Source organism: Cuculus canorus, chromosome 25, assembly GCF_017976375.1.
Source record: "Cuculus canorus isolate bCucCan1 chromosome 25, bCucCan1.pri, whole genome shotgun sequence".
NCBI lineage: Eukaryota > Metazoa > Chordata > Aves > Cuculiformes > Cuculidae > Cuculus > Cuculus canorus.
In genome coordinates, this window is record NC_071425.1 from 3,936,197 (window position 1) to 3,951,213 (window position 15,017).

Consider the following 15,017-nt stretch of genomic DNA (forward strand, 5'->3'; position numbering starts at 1 on the left):
TAAATCCCCTCAATTAGGCTTTTTCAAACGGCATTGCAGACGTTTCCTTGATATATGGGGAAGGCATTATCTTCATGTCCCTGGCAACCAATTCCTTGACTAAAAATAGTTGACGTTGGGTTCTGTTTTCCTCCCCTTGTCCCATATTTTGGATAACTGGGATGAGCGTGGCCATTGCATGTGTCCCAGTTGGTGGCCATGGGCAGGATGAGATGGCCAAGGATGAGCCGTGAGGCTTGGCATGGAAATGGGATCCCCAGTGCTGCCAATTGCAAGGTGCCTCCTGTGCCCTGGGGTGCACAAAGCCCTGAGCAACCCCCTAAAAGCAGAGCATGGAGCTGTGTCCTAGACCCACGATGCACTCAGAGAACAGAGTCCAGGCGCCTCCAGGGCGCAGGAGCTTTCTCAAGCCTCCTTTAGAAAACTTGGCATATTGAAGTGAAAGGTGATGAAGGGGAGGCTCTGGAGCGTGTCTCATCCTGTCACTTGTCAGTGCTAAGGATGTTGGGAGACTGAAGAAAAGACGAGTTTCCTGAATTTATGAAAGCTTTACATATTTTTAAACTTCTTTGCCAAAGCAATGTCACTGTTGATTAAATCCAGCTAATATCGGAAGATTTGTCTGTGTTTATTCCCCTTAATAACTGGGCCAGGAGAACTTACCCTTTGGGACCTGGGATGGGCCAATGGTTGCACCCATGTGCTGGGGTGCAGCCCTTTCTGGCCCCCCTCGCCTCGGACCAGCCGATGGAGGATTACCTTGATCTCCACTTGCCCTCTCCATTGCTTTGTAGGCAGAAAGCAACGCAGCAAAGATGGATGGAGGTTTCTGTTGTGAATCCATCAAAGGACACTGCCCATCTATTGATCCATCTGTGATACGCCACGGTCTGAAGCCGTTCCCAGAGGCAGAGGCTGTGGCTGGAACAAAAAAGGGGAGTGTGATCCAGCACCCTGCGAGAGGCTGTTGGTGGGTGCATCAGCATCAGATAGGGGAAACATCTTTAGCCCTCCCAGGATGGTGACCCCAGGGACAATGTCTTCCATTGCCCCCTTCCCAGCATCACACCTTAGGTCTTCTTATTTCCTCAAGAAAAAAAGAAACCGTAGCTTGCTGTCTGGCTTCTTCCATTAGGTCACCATGGGCAGATGGAGTCTGGCTCACTCTCCAGGATGGGTGCAGCAGCTACAGGTGGGATGACCCCCCTCAAACCCCAGGCAGGTGCAGAAAGGATGTCCTGAAACTGCCCTCGCACAGGAAAGCAGGTTTCGCTCAGACAGAGATTCATCCAGCTCAAAGATGGGCCCAAGCCTGGCCATGGTGTTCCAAAGAAACGGGGGATGTGGGATACCCTGCTCTAGGAGCCCAGGGTGGAGGCTGCCAGGGACAGCAGAGGGGAGGCAGAGAGGCACAGCAGAGAGCCCTTCAGGTCTGGACAGGGTGCTGTCATCAGCCAGGACTCTAGGAGCATCGTATGGGCTCCTCTACACCACCCACTCCCGCTCCTCTCCCTCTCCAGGACACGTGCCCCCCAAACCAGTGCCCCCCAAACCAGTGCCCCTCTCAATTCAAGCTCCCCCTGATCCTGCCCCATCACCTCTGCCTCTTCCACCATCCATCCTAGGAGAAAAGCCACCTTCCCAGATGCATCTCCAGCTCCTCTGTGACTCATTTTCTCCTCGCGTTATGACCAAGCGCCCCCACCACAGCCCCACTGCATGGAAGGACCTACGCCAACCAGCTCCACGTCCCCTCCTTGTCTCAGAAGCATCACCCTCACGAGGAAGATCTGAAGCTTGTTCCGCTCCATCCCAGTGGGAAGCGGAAAGGAGCTTCTTGCCTCCCTCCTTTTTCACCAACCAGTTTGCATAGGGGCTTCAAAGGGTGGCAGCGGAGCTGCTTCTTCCCTGGAGCCAAATCCCTGAAGACATAAACCCTCCCGCAAATTGCAGCCCCAAACCCTTTGCATGCGTGCGCACAGGAGCCCACAGGAGAGCCCACAGCAGTGGCTGAAAAATGGGAATGTGGGGGGCAGAGAGGGGTGAGCCTGGTCCAGGGGGAGCAGCTGGGGGGCAGGTGGAGGTCCCTGGGCAGTGGGAAGTTTCTGCTGCTAAAGATGCTGAGGAAAGGAAGGAGAAGGGAGGAAAAAAAAAAAACCCAAATAAAATAAGAGTTGGAAGGCACCAGGGAGGTGGAGGAAGGAAAAGGGGAGGAGGAAGAGGAGGAGGGAGAGAAGCAGGGAGTGGGAGGCTGGTGAGGAGGGCTGTAGCCCATCACCAAGCGAGCTGGAAGGTGGGAAGCCTGAAGACAGGCTCGGAGGGAGGTTATAAAAGGCAGGAGTGAGTGGCTGAGCAAAGAGGAGGACGAAAGGTTCCTGCCTGGCTCCACGCAGCCCCGCTGGGACTCAGCCACGCTCCTTTGCACGAAGCCCAAAGGATTTTATCCCCGACGGCAGAAGGAGCCCAGCAGGAGCAGAGCCCACTGCCAACCATGCCCTGGAGAGCTGGGCACGGTGGGAGTTAAGGATGGTGCCCAGCCTACGTCCTGCCCTCCCCCTCCTCCTGCAGGTAAGGTGCTTTTAAGTCCTCTTCTCCCAGGAAAACCCTTCTGCCTTCCTCCCCATCACCCCTCTGCACCGCTCGCTTTCTCCGCAGGGACTTTTCCATCTCTTTAAAGGAAGGGAAAAGTCAAAGGAGAAAATGCTACACAAAGGGTCCTCTGGAGAATTGCTCCAGTCGAGGCACAGGGGCTTTACAAGAGCTCAGGGTGCCCAAAAACTACCGGGAAGGGGGCTGGAGACAATGATGGGATCATTAAGGAGGGGGGGGCTTGCAGCCAGGTCCTCCAGAGCACAGCCCAGCAGCTCCCTGCCTCACACCTCCCAGTAAAACCAGCTGCCACCAGTTTCCCTTAGACTGCTGGAAGGGGGTGGCCACGCTGGGCTTGTGATGGATGAGGATAACCCAAATCCAATGCCTAATTGTACTGCCCTTAAATGATTTTCTAAGAAACCTCTCCTTTTCCCCCCCAACTGCAGAGCACAAGACTTTCCTCTATTGCTCACTGTGGAACTGTAGCCACTGCTAATTTTGCAGCTCTGCACAAAATGCAAATGCTTTGTCAGAAGCAATATTCCTCCTCCCTGAGGGCTCATCGAGAAAGGGAATTTTCACAGCCCAAAGCATGTTTAAATCCCAAACCCTGAGGAAACAAGGAGAGGAAAAGATTTCCAGTGAGGTCTTGAACATTTTTTGAACAAACCTACATAGGCAGTTAAACAAAACGATCATTTTTTTGATTAAAACTCTGTGCCAAGAGGCTTTAAAGAAAAAAAATATCGCCTGACTCTCTGCAAAATGCTGTCTCAGTGGCTCAGTTGTGGCTGCAGAGTTAGAACGGCAGAAAAAGCAGAGGGGCAGCCTTCCCTGTTAGCATCTTTGCTGGTTTCTCACTGTGCATCACTGGTGTTGAGAGCAGGGAGGAGTATTTAGCTGCATCTTTGGGATAGGAAAGTTCTCACCTAAGTGATGAGTAGAGCTGATATGCACCAGGCGACCTCCTTTCCAAGTTGGTGTTGCTTTCAAAAGCTTCTCTTCTGAGCAGCTCCTTTCTCCTGTGACTGCACACCCATAACTCTGTTTCATAGGAGCTCTTTTGTGGCTGTATTCCCTGGTTCAGGTTTTATTTGTTTCCAGTGTAAGAAATAAAAGGGAGACAGGGAAGAACCTCTTCCCTCCAGCCCAGGTCCTCCTTGGCCAATACGTGAGGACACCCTTGGCAAAGCCACAGACCCAGTGCGTTAGGGGCAGGATCTGAGATGGGGACAGCCAAGTGAGTACGACAGCTCCCAATAGCTACTGTGTGAGCAAAAAGCGGTCAGATAAAAAGCCCAAAGGTGCCGAGACACAGCTCCCATCCTCTGCTAAACCTCCTCAGGCTTAGGGGTTTCCCTACCCCTCCCTACATGTTCCCAAGGATGCTTTCCTTGTAAAGATAAGTAGCCAAATCCTCAAAAACCTTGTAGAGTTGGAGAGCAAAATCACCCCTGCTTTGGGGCTGGGACAAGGAAGGGACACAAAAACCAGCCCAAGCAAAGAGAAGCCTCTCTCAGCTCCAAAAAGTAACACACAGTCTATAAAACACCCCTTTGCAGGCAAACTATCTATTTTTTCATATCAATAAAAGCATTCAAAATTCAGACACTTCTTCCAGCACAATCAACCCTCTCCTTGGGACAGCGTGGGCTAAAGGACGATAAAATTCCAGCTTTATGTGAGCACCCCTCTGCAGCCAAGTGTGCCCACAGCAGCATCCAGCCTGCGAGTGCAGAGACTTGCAGTAGTCGAGCTCCAAGAGGGAGCTCAGCAGGGGTTAATCTCCCACCCCTACTTGGCCAAATCTTTCAGCCTGCAGATCCCTGGGCTGGCACATCTAAGGTGTCCCCTTGCAGTGTACCTGGCCAGCAAATCCAGTTTAACATCGATTTGTCCGCCTTGCCTCGCTGGGTAGACATCCTTCAAGAGGGTTGGATGGACAGAGTAGGAGGCAGGCAGCCAAACTTGCTGCAAAATGCTCTCTGGCACCCTGCAAGTCATCTAAACAAACTCCAAAAGTGGTTAAAAGGAAACATTTCACCTGCAGCTTTGTCATAAGTTTATAAAACTGTTTGCAAAAGCGTTTTATGAAAAAAACAGAGTCTGATGTTGGGAGTGGGGTGGTTTCTCCATCCATCAGCTGCAGCAGCATTAACCCCCAAACCAACCCCTTATCCCTTCCACGTGTAAGAGGTGGAGCCGCACTAGCGCTGACCCTCATTTTTAGTCCTTGCTTTCCTTAAAAGCTGGAGTTGATTCAGCGTGTATGAAATCTCCGCCGCGGTTTCGCATCTCTAGTGAAGAAGTGAATGGAAATGGCACAGCCCGTTCCCAGAATAGCTGCTCTATCGCCATAGGATGAATATATAGCAATACGATGAGAACAGCCTGCAGAGCCGGCTCGACCCTGCCCCGAAATACAGCTCTGCTCACCAGAAACCCGGACACGGCTGGCCCAGAAGTTTGTTGAGAGCGACAAGCTCAAGTTGAGATCTGAGTCCGCAGCATTTCGTGAGGTTATGGCTGTGGTTTTATCTTAGAGAACAGCGTTTGGACCCAAAGGGAAGCACAAAGCATGGGGTTCCCTCAGCAAACCGAGCCCAGGAGCCGTTATCCAACGCTTGAGAGCTGTCACTCATGAGCAGGCGGCTCTTTCTGAAGATGGTAGAACATACCCAGAGGCCCATCTGCTGTTTTTCCTTTTTACCCCTCGCTGTATTTTGAGCTAATAGAAGAGACCCTCCTTCTCTGCAGTGTGTCCTCTTTTAAGGAGTCACCCATCCAGAAGCAACTGCCTCCATTCAAAAGGCAGAGGGTAAAAGGATGTTGGCCTTTTGCAGATCATAGTCTTGTTTCTACCCTAAATCCTGTACTGGAGAGGCAATAGCACATGCAGCTTTGGTGTGGTCAAGCTTTCCCTAGCTGTGAGTGCAGCTAAGCTGGAGGAAGATATTAAAAGGTGGGTGTTCAACCCAGGGTATGACCCTAAAAAGGTAAAAGAGGGGTCTTGAGGCAGCTGAGGTGTGAGTCTCGGGAGGCAACCGGGGAAAAAAAATCACCAAGCCCCAAGTGAAAATATCCATGAATGCACCCGGATCCCACATGTCCAATCTCCAGGAAAGTTTAATATAACCGGCATGGAAAAGCAGGTCTCCCCTGTGCTTGTAGCCATCACTCCAACTCTTCTTTAGAAACCTTTGCTCTGGTAAATGCAGATGCCATAAAAGCCGCTTTGATTCACACAGTGTCCCCTTCCCCAGCTTGTTTGTGCTCTTAGCTTCCACTCTCTGAATGCCATTATTCTTTTTTTTCACTTGTCCCCCCAAATCCATGCCTGTTTTGATAGAGAAATGAAATCAGCATTATTTATGGCAAGAGAGAGAGATCAGAACTTAATCCAGGAAAACCTTTAATTGCTCATAAATCAGGTTTTACAAGGCGTTCATTTAGCCCTGATTGATATTCTTTTGTTAGGATCTGCATCCAGAATGCTCAGGGAGGGATTCCGAACAGAATAAATGCTCACACCAAAGCCACTGTCTACACAACGATGGGAGCTGGCCCTCTGATATGGTTAAAATGCATAAATTCACAGATTTTAGTGCCAGATGGAGGCATTCTTGCTGCTTTCTCTTCCCCCACGAGTAACATCAGCCACAGAAAATCCCCCTGTGGTTCTTGTTTTGAGCTTCGGTCTGCTGCCTGTGCTTTGCCTTGATGCCTTGCCGCTAGCAGGGCTTCTGATGTGGCTTTGTACAAAAGCAAGAGAAGGAGCAGCAGAGTGTGTGTTAATAAAGTGAGAGTCTTGGAGAAACCTTGAACTCAGGGGCTGGGAAAGCAGTGCGCTGTCACAGCAAAGGGAAAGGGGTCTTTTGTGGACCTGATGCTCTCTGGGGGGTTTCATTCGTGGCTTGGACTGTGGATGGGACTTTTCCAAGTGAAAGCCTTCAAGGTGGAGGTGGTGAGAAGTTCAGCAGCTGCAGAAGGTGATGCCTGGGTGTTGGAGGAGACAAGGGTAAAGGGATCCCCCGCTGTAGAGTGAAGGCAAGAGAGAGGAAGGGCTGGGCAGCAGGGGCTGGAGGCACCGTGTCCACCTCCAAGCACGTTTAGGGGTGTAACTTTTTCAGTCAGCCTTTGCAAGGCCACCTCCAGCCTATGGCTGCGGCGTTGGCAAGACGTGTTGCTCCATGCCCTCCCTTCCCACTCCACTGATGTTGCTCTGCCGTCCGAGGTTGGCAAACAGTTCCTTTAACTCTCACTGTATTTAACACCCAAAGTCTGGCACCATTTCCTGCAGGCTCAGGGCCAAGAGCAGGCTCAATCCCAACCTGACACTCCAGGGAACCTCAGCGGAGATCCAAGGCAGAGAGTGTGCTAAGCCCATCCCCGGCCCATGTGTCCCAGGAGGTCTTTCTTCTTCCACACCAAGGATCACGGGGGGAAGAAAGCCCAGCCAAGACAGGGAGCAGAAGTGATGGGTGAGAAAGATCCCTATATCAAGAATGACTCCAAAGAGGCTGCTGTTGACCTCCCTCCCAGGGAAGTCTCAGTGGCCATCACCATCCTTCATTCCCGCTGACCTCTCCAGCTTTGTGCAAAGCCACTGGTTTCCACTGCTTCATTCTGCTAATCGTTTCTCTCTCCAATTATAGCCCTGTCAGCAGTGGAAAACCCGAGCCCCATCTTAGATTGCTAATTAGGCTACGAGCCATCTATCTTGCTTCTCGGAACTGTCAGCCCTTCCTGTCACGCCGATCCGATCTTGTTTGAGGCAAGAAGATATCTAGGGGGGAACAAGCCTGTCTCTGGGTAGTACGGTGTGAGGGGGTGATGTTTGACTTGGATGTGAATATATTAATTAATATCTGTGGATTGCTTTTAAGAGGGAAAGTGCTGCAGGGGAACATTAATTCTTAATTGTTATTAATTGAATTTTGCTGCTAGGTCAGTGGAAGGTCACAGAGATTGACGCTGTGTGTGTGTGATTTTGCTGCTCACATCCCTACCTTTAAGGAACCCCTCAGCCTCCTCGTGCTGAAGAGCTGACGCTGTCTCAACCCACTGTGCTGCATCTCCTGGTTCAAGAGATCTGCCACCCTGTGTCCCTCATCATCACAGGGAATGGCTCCAAAAAAACCTAGTGGCATTGCATCAGGACACGGCTGGTGGGTCCAGATAGGAGAAACCTGCCTCGCGTGGTGCAGCACAGCCTGAGTGACCTTAGGCAAGAGGTACTCGGTGCCTTGGTTTCCCTTCTAGGACAGCTTTGACTGGGTGGGTGGTGGGACACCATCTGCAGCTGGTGCTTGCCCTGTGTGGGATGCAGTAGATGCTGGAGCAGCATCAGGTCTTGGTGTCTCAACCATGCAGTGAGGACTGGTGGGGACGGCTGATCCCACTGCAGGAAATGTGGGGGCGAAAGAAGGGAGCGTGCATCTCCACGAGATCCAAGGTTAATCCCGCGCCATCGGCATCTGCTGTGATGCCTCCTTGTGTGTAAAATAGAGAGACAGGCAGAGCCTGGAAAGGATTTAGGTGGATGCTGAGGCAACGGCAGGAGAGTCTTTGTGGCTCCTGTTGGAGGAGAAGCTGCTGCCAGTGTTGGGTTCTCCTGGGAGCTGTGCAGCTCCCAGGAGAACCACCATCCCCATGGGACCAACTCCCTCAGGCTGACCGGGACCTCTGTGCAAAGTGATTGCTTCTAGAAAAGCAGATTGCTTTTTCTTTCCCCATGCAGCTGAACGCTCCGCTGAAGCTCTCCAGGCTTTTGGCGGTCTGAGAGAGGTCATAGAGGTGTTCTTCACTGCAGAGCGGGATTTGCGGTAGCCCAGGTCAAAGCAGGGCCAGGAGGACAGAGGGATGTGGTCCTTCTTTGGCCCAAGCATGACCCACTGCTGTTTCGAAGCTGTTGAGGTGTGTTTGTCTCCAGCCTGGCCAGGCTGGGACCTGCTGGGCACCATGTGGCCGCTTACGGCAGCAACGCTCTGGCAGGCGAAGCTCTTCAAGGACGGAGCTTTGACCTGTTCTCTCTGCAAAGCCTGGGGAGGGGTTCAAGTAACCGTTAAAGGAAAAAACATAGAAGAGAGCCTGACCATCATGGTACCAGACCAGGATGCTTTTGGCTTGTGTAAATCCACCTGCAGCTGCCACCTTCCCCTCAAGCTGGGGCTGACAGGAGTGGGAAAAACCTTTGCTTGTGTAGACAGCATTGGCCACATTGCAGTGGGATAAGACTCAGAGCCTGCTGAAAAAGCTGTTAGGGGCTGTTGTGTTTTGGGGAACCTTTTTCCTTTCTTTCTTCCTTCCTTCCTTCCTTCTGTAGCAGTTTGAGCTCATTTACAAAGCCTGCAAAGAGCCAGAGACTGTGCTCCATCCATACCCTCTCTAACTGTAGCGCGATCCATGCTGCTGCTCGGTGCCAAGACCTCTCCCTGTGTCTGGAAGGAGAATGGGCACTGCCAGGCTGGAGCAGGAGAAACAAAGCCAATTAACACTTGAGAGCCAGGTAGACAAACTGTCCTGGCCCCTTTGAGGAGGAAGCTTTATATCCCAGCTACCCATGCCAAGAGCTACCAGGTGTGGTGGGCATCAGCCATGGGCATCAACACAGAGAGGAGCTGACACCGCTACACCCTGCTTGCCCCGTGTTTGGAGTTTGGGAGGTCTCAGCTTTTGGCAAAGAGACTCAGGATGTGTCCATCTCCTTCTGGAGCAGCACAAGAGGAGCCTCATGCAGCACCCATGCTCAGGGTAGGGTTATGCTGCCGAATCCCCTGTGCCATCTGGAGCAGTCATAACAAAGAAGCTATTCTCAGCTCCATTTATATGTCTGCCTGACATCTCTTTTGCTGTCAAAACCAGCTTCCCAAGGCAGTAAATAGTTGTTTGGAAAAGAGCAAGTGGGTGCTGAGCTTGTCACCGTGTCTGAATAAATCCTACTGATGCTTTGGTAAGGCACAGGGCATTGCTGGGTGTGCCAGCAAGAGCAGCTAGCATTTATGTGGCTAAACAGCAAGCAGAGGACTATCTTCTCCCTAAACAGAGCAGTTTTGAAGGTAAATGGCACTCGGGGTGGGAGATCAGGCATTAGGGACCAGCCTGGCCGGTGGGGAAGGCGGGGATTGTTGTTTATTGTGTTGGCTCCACACGGTTGAGCGTCCAAGTCCGCTGCCCTGGGGAACTGGAAGCTCGCTTGCAAGTAGAGGAAGCTGCAGCGGTTTTGCCTCCGGGTTCAGGTTTGAGTTCTCTAAGGGATCCGTGTGTGCTTGTGTTTCAGGGCACGGCTCTGCCATTCAATCACTCAGCAGTGGGTTTTCCTCCAAGAGGTTTGGTCAGTCCTTGCAGGCAAGGCTTGGGGTGAGAGAAGTGGAGTGACACCTCTACCGTCAGCATCCGTCCCCTAAGCAGAGGAGATCGGCCCGTGTCACCCATCTCTGAGCAAGAGGAGAAAGCAGGCAGCTGCTCTGATAGAAATGTGTGTTTCATAAAACAGCAGCTCCCCTCCTTCTCCCATCTGCCTCCCTGGTGAGCCTTGGGTCGAACAGCATCGTCCCTCTGCCTCCTTCCACTCGCAATTGCCGCCTTCTCTTTTTGTTTCCCCAAACTCCTGCAAAGGCACAATAATGCAGTAGTAGCTTTTCTAGAATAGCTCCCCACTCAGACACAGTCGATGGTTTTCACTTTCAGCGGAGCTGTAAAGCCACACGGGAGTCACTTTGGAGAAGGGATGGGATCGATCCTGGTCAATGCTTCCCAATGGAATGGGAATGTCAGTGTCTGCAGACAAGCCTTTCTCCTGTTAAAAAGCTTTATTCAGACTGGGTTGACTGTGGATCAGATCTCCTTAAGGACGTGTATTAACATCTTCCCACTGACAGCTTACAAGGCTGTGATTTTAATAAGGTATTGAAAATCTGAGCGTGGTGTCAGGCTCATCATGTCTCCCCTGTGTGCTCTCAGGATGCAAAGATGCTAAAACTAAAAGTGTTGGTTAAATTGCTAAATACCAGAAGCTCCGTGACCCAGCAGGGGCTGTGCAGGGCTGCAGTAGGGTTTGCTGAGGGGAATATTTGGGACAGGAGAAAATTGGTGGGTGGGAAACAGAGCAGAGAGGATCAGTCCCACAGCCCCAGGATGGATAAGCCCCGCTCCTCTAGGCTGGGAAACGCACTACGGATCCATTGTGCAGCTTTGGGGGTGGCATCCACCAAGAGATGGACAAGCTCCATAGATGAACCCACGCACTGCTACACCCACAGAGGGACTGGGGGCTGAGGTGTTGCCCATATAACCCTGCCTGTGGTCTGCTCTCTCCCCGTGCAGGCATTTCTCCTTTGGGATAGTCCACTTGCAGCTTCCATCCAAGAGCAGTACTGCGAGAGCCTGCCGCCTGTCACAAACTACACTGGTGAGTGTCCTGCATCCCCAGCCCACGTTCACCATTCCTAGGACACCCCGGTGGCTGGGATGGCTAGAAGAAGGTGTAGGAAGGTATCCCTGGGCTGATCTGCAACTGCCTGGCTCCTTCATGGGGGGAGGTGGGATGTGCTGAAGCAACCTCTTTGCAGGGTGACAGTTGAGGCAGGTAGAAGATGTAGAGCTGAGGAGACCTAAAACCAGAGAATATAAATGTCTAGCGGGCTGGGCTCAAGGGGAAGGTGGGCAAAAGAACTTCTGCTCAACCCCTGCTTCCATCCTGCCTTCCATCCTTCCATCCTTCCATCCTTCCATCCTTCCCCTGCTGCCTACACATGGCAGAGAATGGGCAGCATGGAAATTTGGGCAGGGACACCAGGAAAATGTATTCCTTATGTCCATACCCTCTCTGCCATCCTCCTGCCCAGGGCTGACAGCTGGAGGTTGTGACTTTCTGCAGAGACCACGTCACCAGTGCAGTGTGACCACCATGAGCTCAGGGCTCAGCCACCCTCCGCCTTAAGCACTTTGGGAGGCCACCAGCCACGAGGAGCTTCTGGAGATGTGGGCATGGCCAGGGCTGGCTCAGCCGAGCTGGGTGACTTCTGGAAGGTCACAGGCAGCTCAGTCCTCAACACTCATACAGGGGTTTCCGTCCAACCGAGTCAAGCTGAAGATGTGTTTGTGCCAAAAGTGGTGTTTGACCTCTTTTGGAGGGGGACGTGGATATCGCCTCAGCAGTGACAAATCTGGATCAGTGACAGGTTTTGGAGAAGGAAAGGGGGCTGAGGGAAAGGAGCTCATAGGAACAAGGAGAAAAGCCCTCCTCAGCTCAGGGATGCTGCAGAGTTCATTTTCCCACACTTGAATGAAGCCCAGAGCAGGCGCTGAGCAGTCGCCCAGCTTGCTCCGGTCCCTGCTGCTCAGAGCATCTCTCTCCATCAGGGTGACGGATGGCTGCGGAAGCCCGGCGCTGACGGATGGCTGCCCGCCACGCAGCTCTCATTAACAGCAACATTAAACTCCACCTTCTTTAAAATTACAGCCTGGCACAAGCTGATTTAGTGCTTGGCTGATTGGCAGAGCCCAGGGCACCGCAGTCCTGCAAGGAGCATCCCCAGAGCAACCCCAGCCCAGGAAATGGAGACAGAAAGCCGAGGGAAAACAAGCCTGTCAGTGGAAATAGAAATGCCTGTGTGTCTCTGGTTGGGGCACAGTGCAGACAAGAAATCTGGTCATCACTCATGTGTTTTGCTCTCTAAAGGTTTCAGCCCTCTGCTCAGCATGATGGTTGTCCTTGGCCATGGTAGGCTGTGATAAATAGCATTTGGTTTCTTCTTACACGTCTTCCCTGGTGCAACACGTGCCCAGCTCCACGGGCTCTGACCAAGCAGTGCAGGGACTCTCTGTGATGCACAGCACCACCCAGGGCAGCAGGCAGGTCCCAGAGCCTCCTCGTGCCCAACTCATGGCCTTTGTCACCCACTGCTGAAAAATCTTGAGCCCCTACTGAGAGAGGAGAATGTTTCTGCCACGGCTTTGCAGGTGGACGTGCCCTGCGGTTGCCACCAGCCTCAAGCAGTGGGTGCTGCTCTCTGCAAGGATTGGATTTTGATCTATAGGGATTTATCAGCATGAATCCAAGCTGGATTTAGCGCACCTCAGTGCCCAATCACCCTGGAACGGGAGAGCACAACACGCTAGGCTTCAGATTCGCGAAACTTCCAGCACCTCCACACATGCAAACTGTCATCACTGAGTAACTCATTAATTTGGGATGGGGCTGGCATGTTTGAGAGCCACTTCCAACTCAGGGAGGGAGCTCAGAACAAGAAATAGAGGTGAAACTAATTGTCTTAGTCTGCTGCTTGGTGAGTGGAGCTCAGCGCCAGCCCTTATCCTTGGGGTCCATTTAAGCCCTGGCTGAGTCAGGCAGCAATTCCCAGGGAAGGGTATTTACAGAACTGGAAACTTTGTTTTGAGGCTATTTAACATGGAGAGCTGTTAGGATGACGCTAATGAGAATTGCAGCGAGGCCGTGAGACTTAATTTGTTAATGTCTGCCTAACCCTGGGGAAATGGCACATGCCGATAACACGAACCCAACGATTCTCCAGCACGCAGCTCAGCGGGGCGTCAGCGATGCATGGAGGACCTTTGCCTTTTGCCCATGTGCAGCAATCCCTTCTCCAACAAACAGCCCAGCATGGGCTCTCCTTCTCTCTGGGGTCACCAGTTCCTTCATCATCTAATTTCACACTTTTTACTGAGGATGCGTGGCTGGACAGTGATATCAGCATGCTGCCAGAACTCTTTGAGGTGCATGCACGGAGCTGGAAAAGTCACTGCTCACAACCGTGTGGTGGTGAGATACGTGGGATGATGGTCATTGGGCAAGCATTGTCACAGGTGACTCCCATCCTAGGAAGTGGAGCGGCTGAGCCCCCCGGAGCTCCGTTGTCCTACAACATTGGAGCTGAATTGGAGTCCTCTTATCAACATTGATTTAGCCACCTTCCTTTAAGCACAGTCCCCAGTTGAGGGCAGTGTCCTCTGCATTCAGGCTCCTTGCACAGATGTGATGGTTCAACCTGGTATTTTTGGTGTGCATCAGAAGTACCTCTTGGTGAGCCCCTGATTGTGGCCGGTGCTGGGACACGTGGGCATCCACGCACAATTGGCCGCTCCATCAGAAACATGGCTTTCCTCAGCAGCAGTGAATATTTTCTCCTCCAGGCAGAAATCGGATCAGGCTGGACTCGAGGTCATCGTGGTGCTTTAGGAAAGTTGGGTCAACTGCACCCCCAAACATCTGGAAGCCAAGAAATTCCCAGATTATGCTTGAAAAGGAATGCAGTGAGGATCTGCATCCCTTGTCCAGGGTGGATAGGGGTCTGTCCCAAGGGCTCCCAGCCTACAGATTGCCTACAGCCCTCTAATTTGTCTTCCTGATGATTTCAGCATCCCCAGGGAGATGCTTCTTGCCTTCCCCTGCCACGAAGCCCATCAGAGAGGGACAAGGTCACTGCACCCGTCAGGGCCAAGCATCCTGCTGCAGCTGCAGGAGTGCCTCCTGTCGTGGCACTTCCCTGGGGAAGGAAAGGGGAAACTGAGCAGATGGAAAAACCCTCTTAATTAATAGATGAGCCTTTTCCACAGCAGCCCAGCAGAAAGCACTCGAGCAGAGCGAGCTCGGAATGCTCCCGGGGTTGTTTTACTGTTCATAGCGTTCAAGCTTGGATCAGCCCAAGGAGTTGGTACCTAATTGCGAACAATCCCAGCTGGTCCCGGCTGTGTGATTCACTTCTTTAAGATGTATAACAGTTTATCACAAGAAATCGTTACTCTGAGCCCTATGCGTGTGCCCAGGAGAGAGTGGGGAGCACAGCTGATTCCTTCCCAGGAAATAAATGTTTCCTGCCATGGCAAGTTCACCTAAAGCAAAGGCAAATTACACCAAAGTGAGGCAGAGCTGAACAGAAATGCCCTTTTTTCCTGAAGTGGAGTTTTCTTCAAGGAGGAAAGTAGCTTTGCACTTAGATAAAGCAAATCAAGTTGGTCCAGATATAGCAAAAGCCTATGGCTGAGAAGCAGAGGAGAGCCGCAAGCGATGAGAGCATTTCCTTCACCAGTGCTTTATCAGACAGGTTGGGAAACACGTTTCAGAGTGAGTGACAGTTTGACCAAGAGACTTTCCACCCGCTCCAGCTCAGCTCCTCGAACCGATGCCACTGCTCCAGCAGTCCCTTCTCATGCCACGGCTGCTCCGTTCACTCACTGACTCCCCTGGCGAGGGGCTCAAATTGAAATTCGTAAAGGTCAAATTAACAACATCAGTACTTCTTTTTCCCTTCAGCCTCGTTGGCATCTCTGCCACCAAGGCAGAAATTCTAATAAAAGAGGGGCTAAAGCGGCAGCAGTGAGTCCTGGCAGGGACTAAGCACTGAGGGAGAGCGCGATACCGGCGCAGGTTTGGGGACTGAAAAATCTAAGCTTTTCTATATATG

General features: G+C 52.0%; 1 protein-coding gene across 1 annotated transcript in view; it reads left to right on the plus strand.

The window, feature by feature from the left end:
* Positions 1-2,251: 2,251 nt before the first annotated feature.
* CRHR1 (corticotropin releasing hormone receptor 1) overlaps positions 2,252-15,017 on the plus strand; it is a 31,021-nt gene continuing 18,255 nt past the window's right edge. The window contains exons 1-2 of the mRNA XM_054088704.1: positions 2,252-2,568; positions 10,918-11,002. Coding sequence (XP_053944679.1) covers positions 2,527-2,568; positions 10,918-11,002 — 127 coding nt within the window. The 5' untranslated portion in view covers positions 2,252-2,526. The remainder of the gene's footprint in view (positions 2,569-10,917; positions 11,003-15,017) is intronic.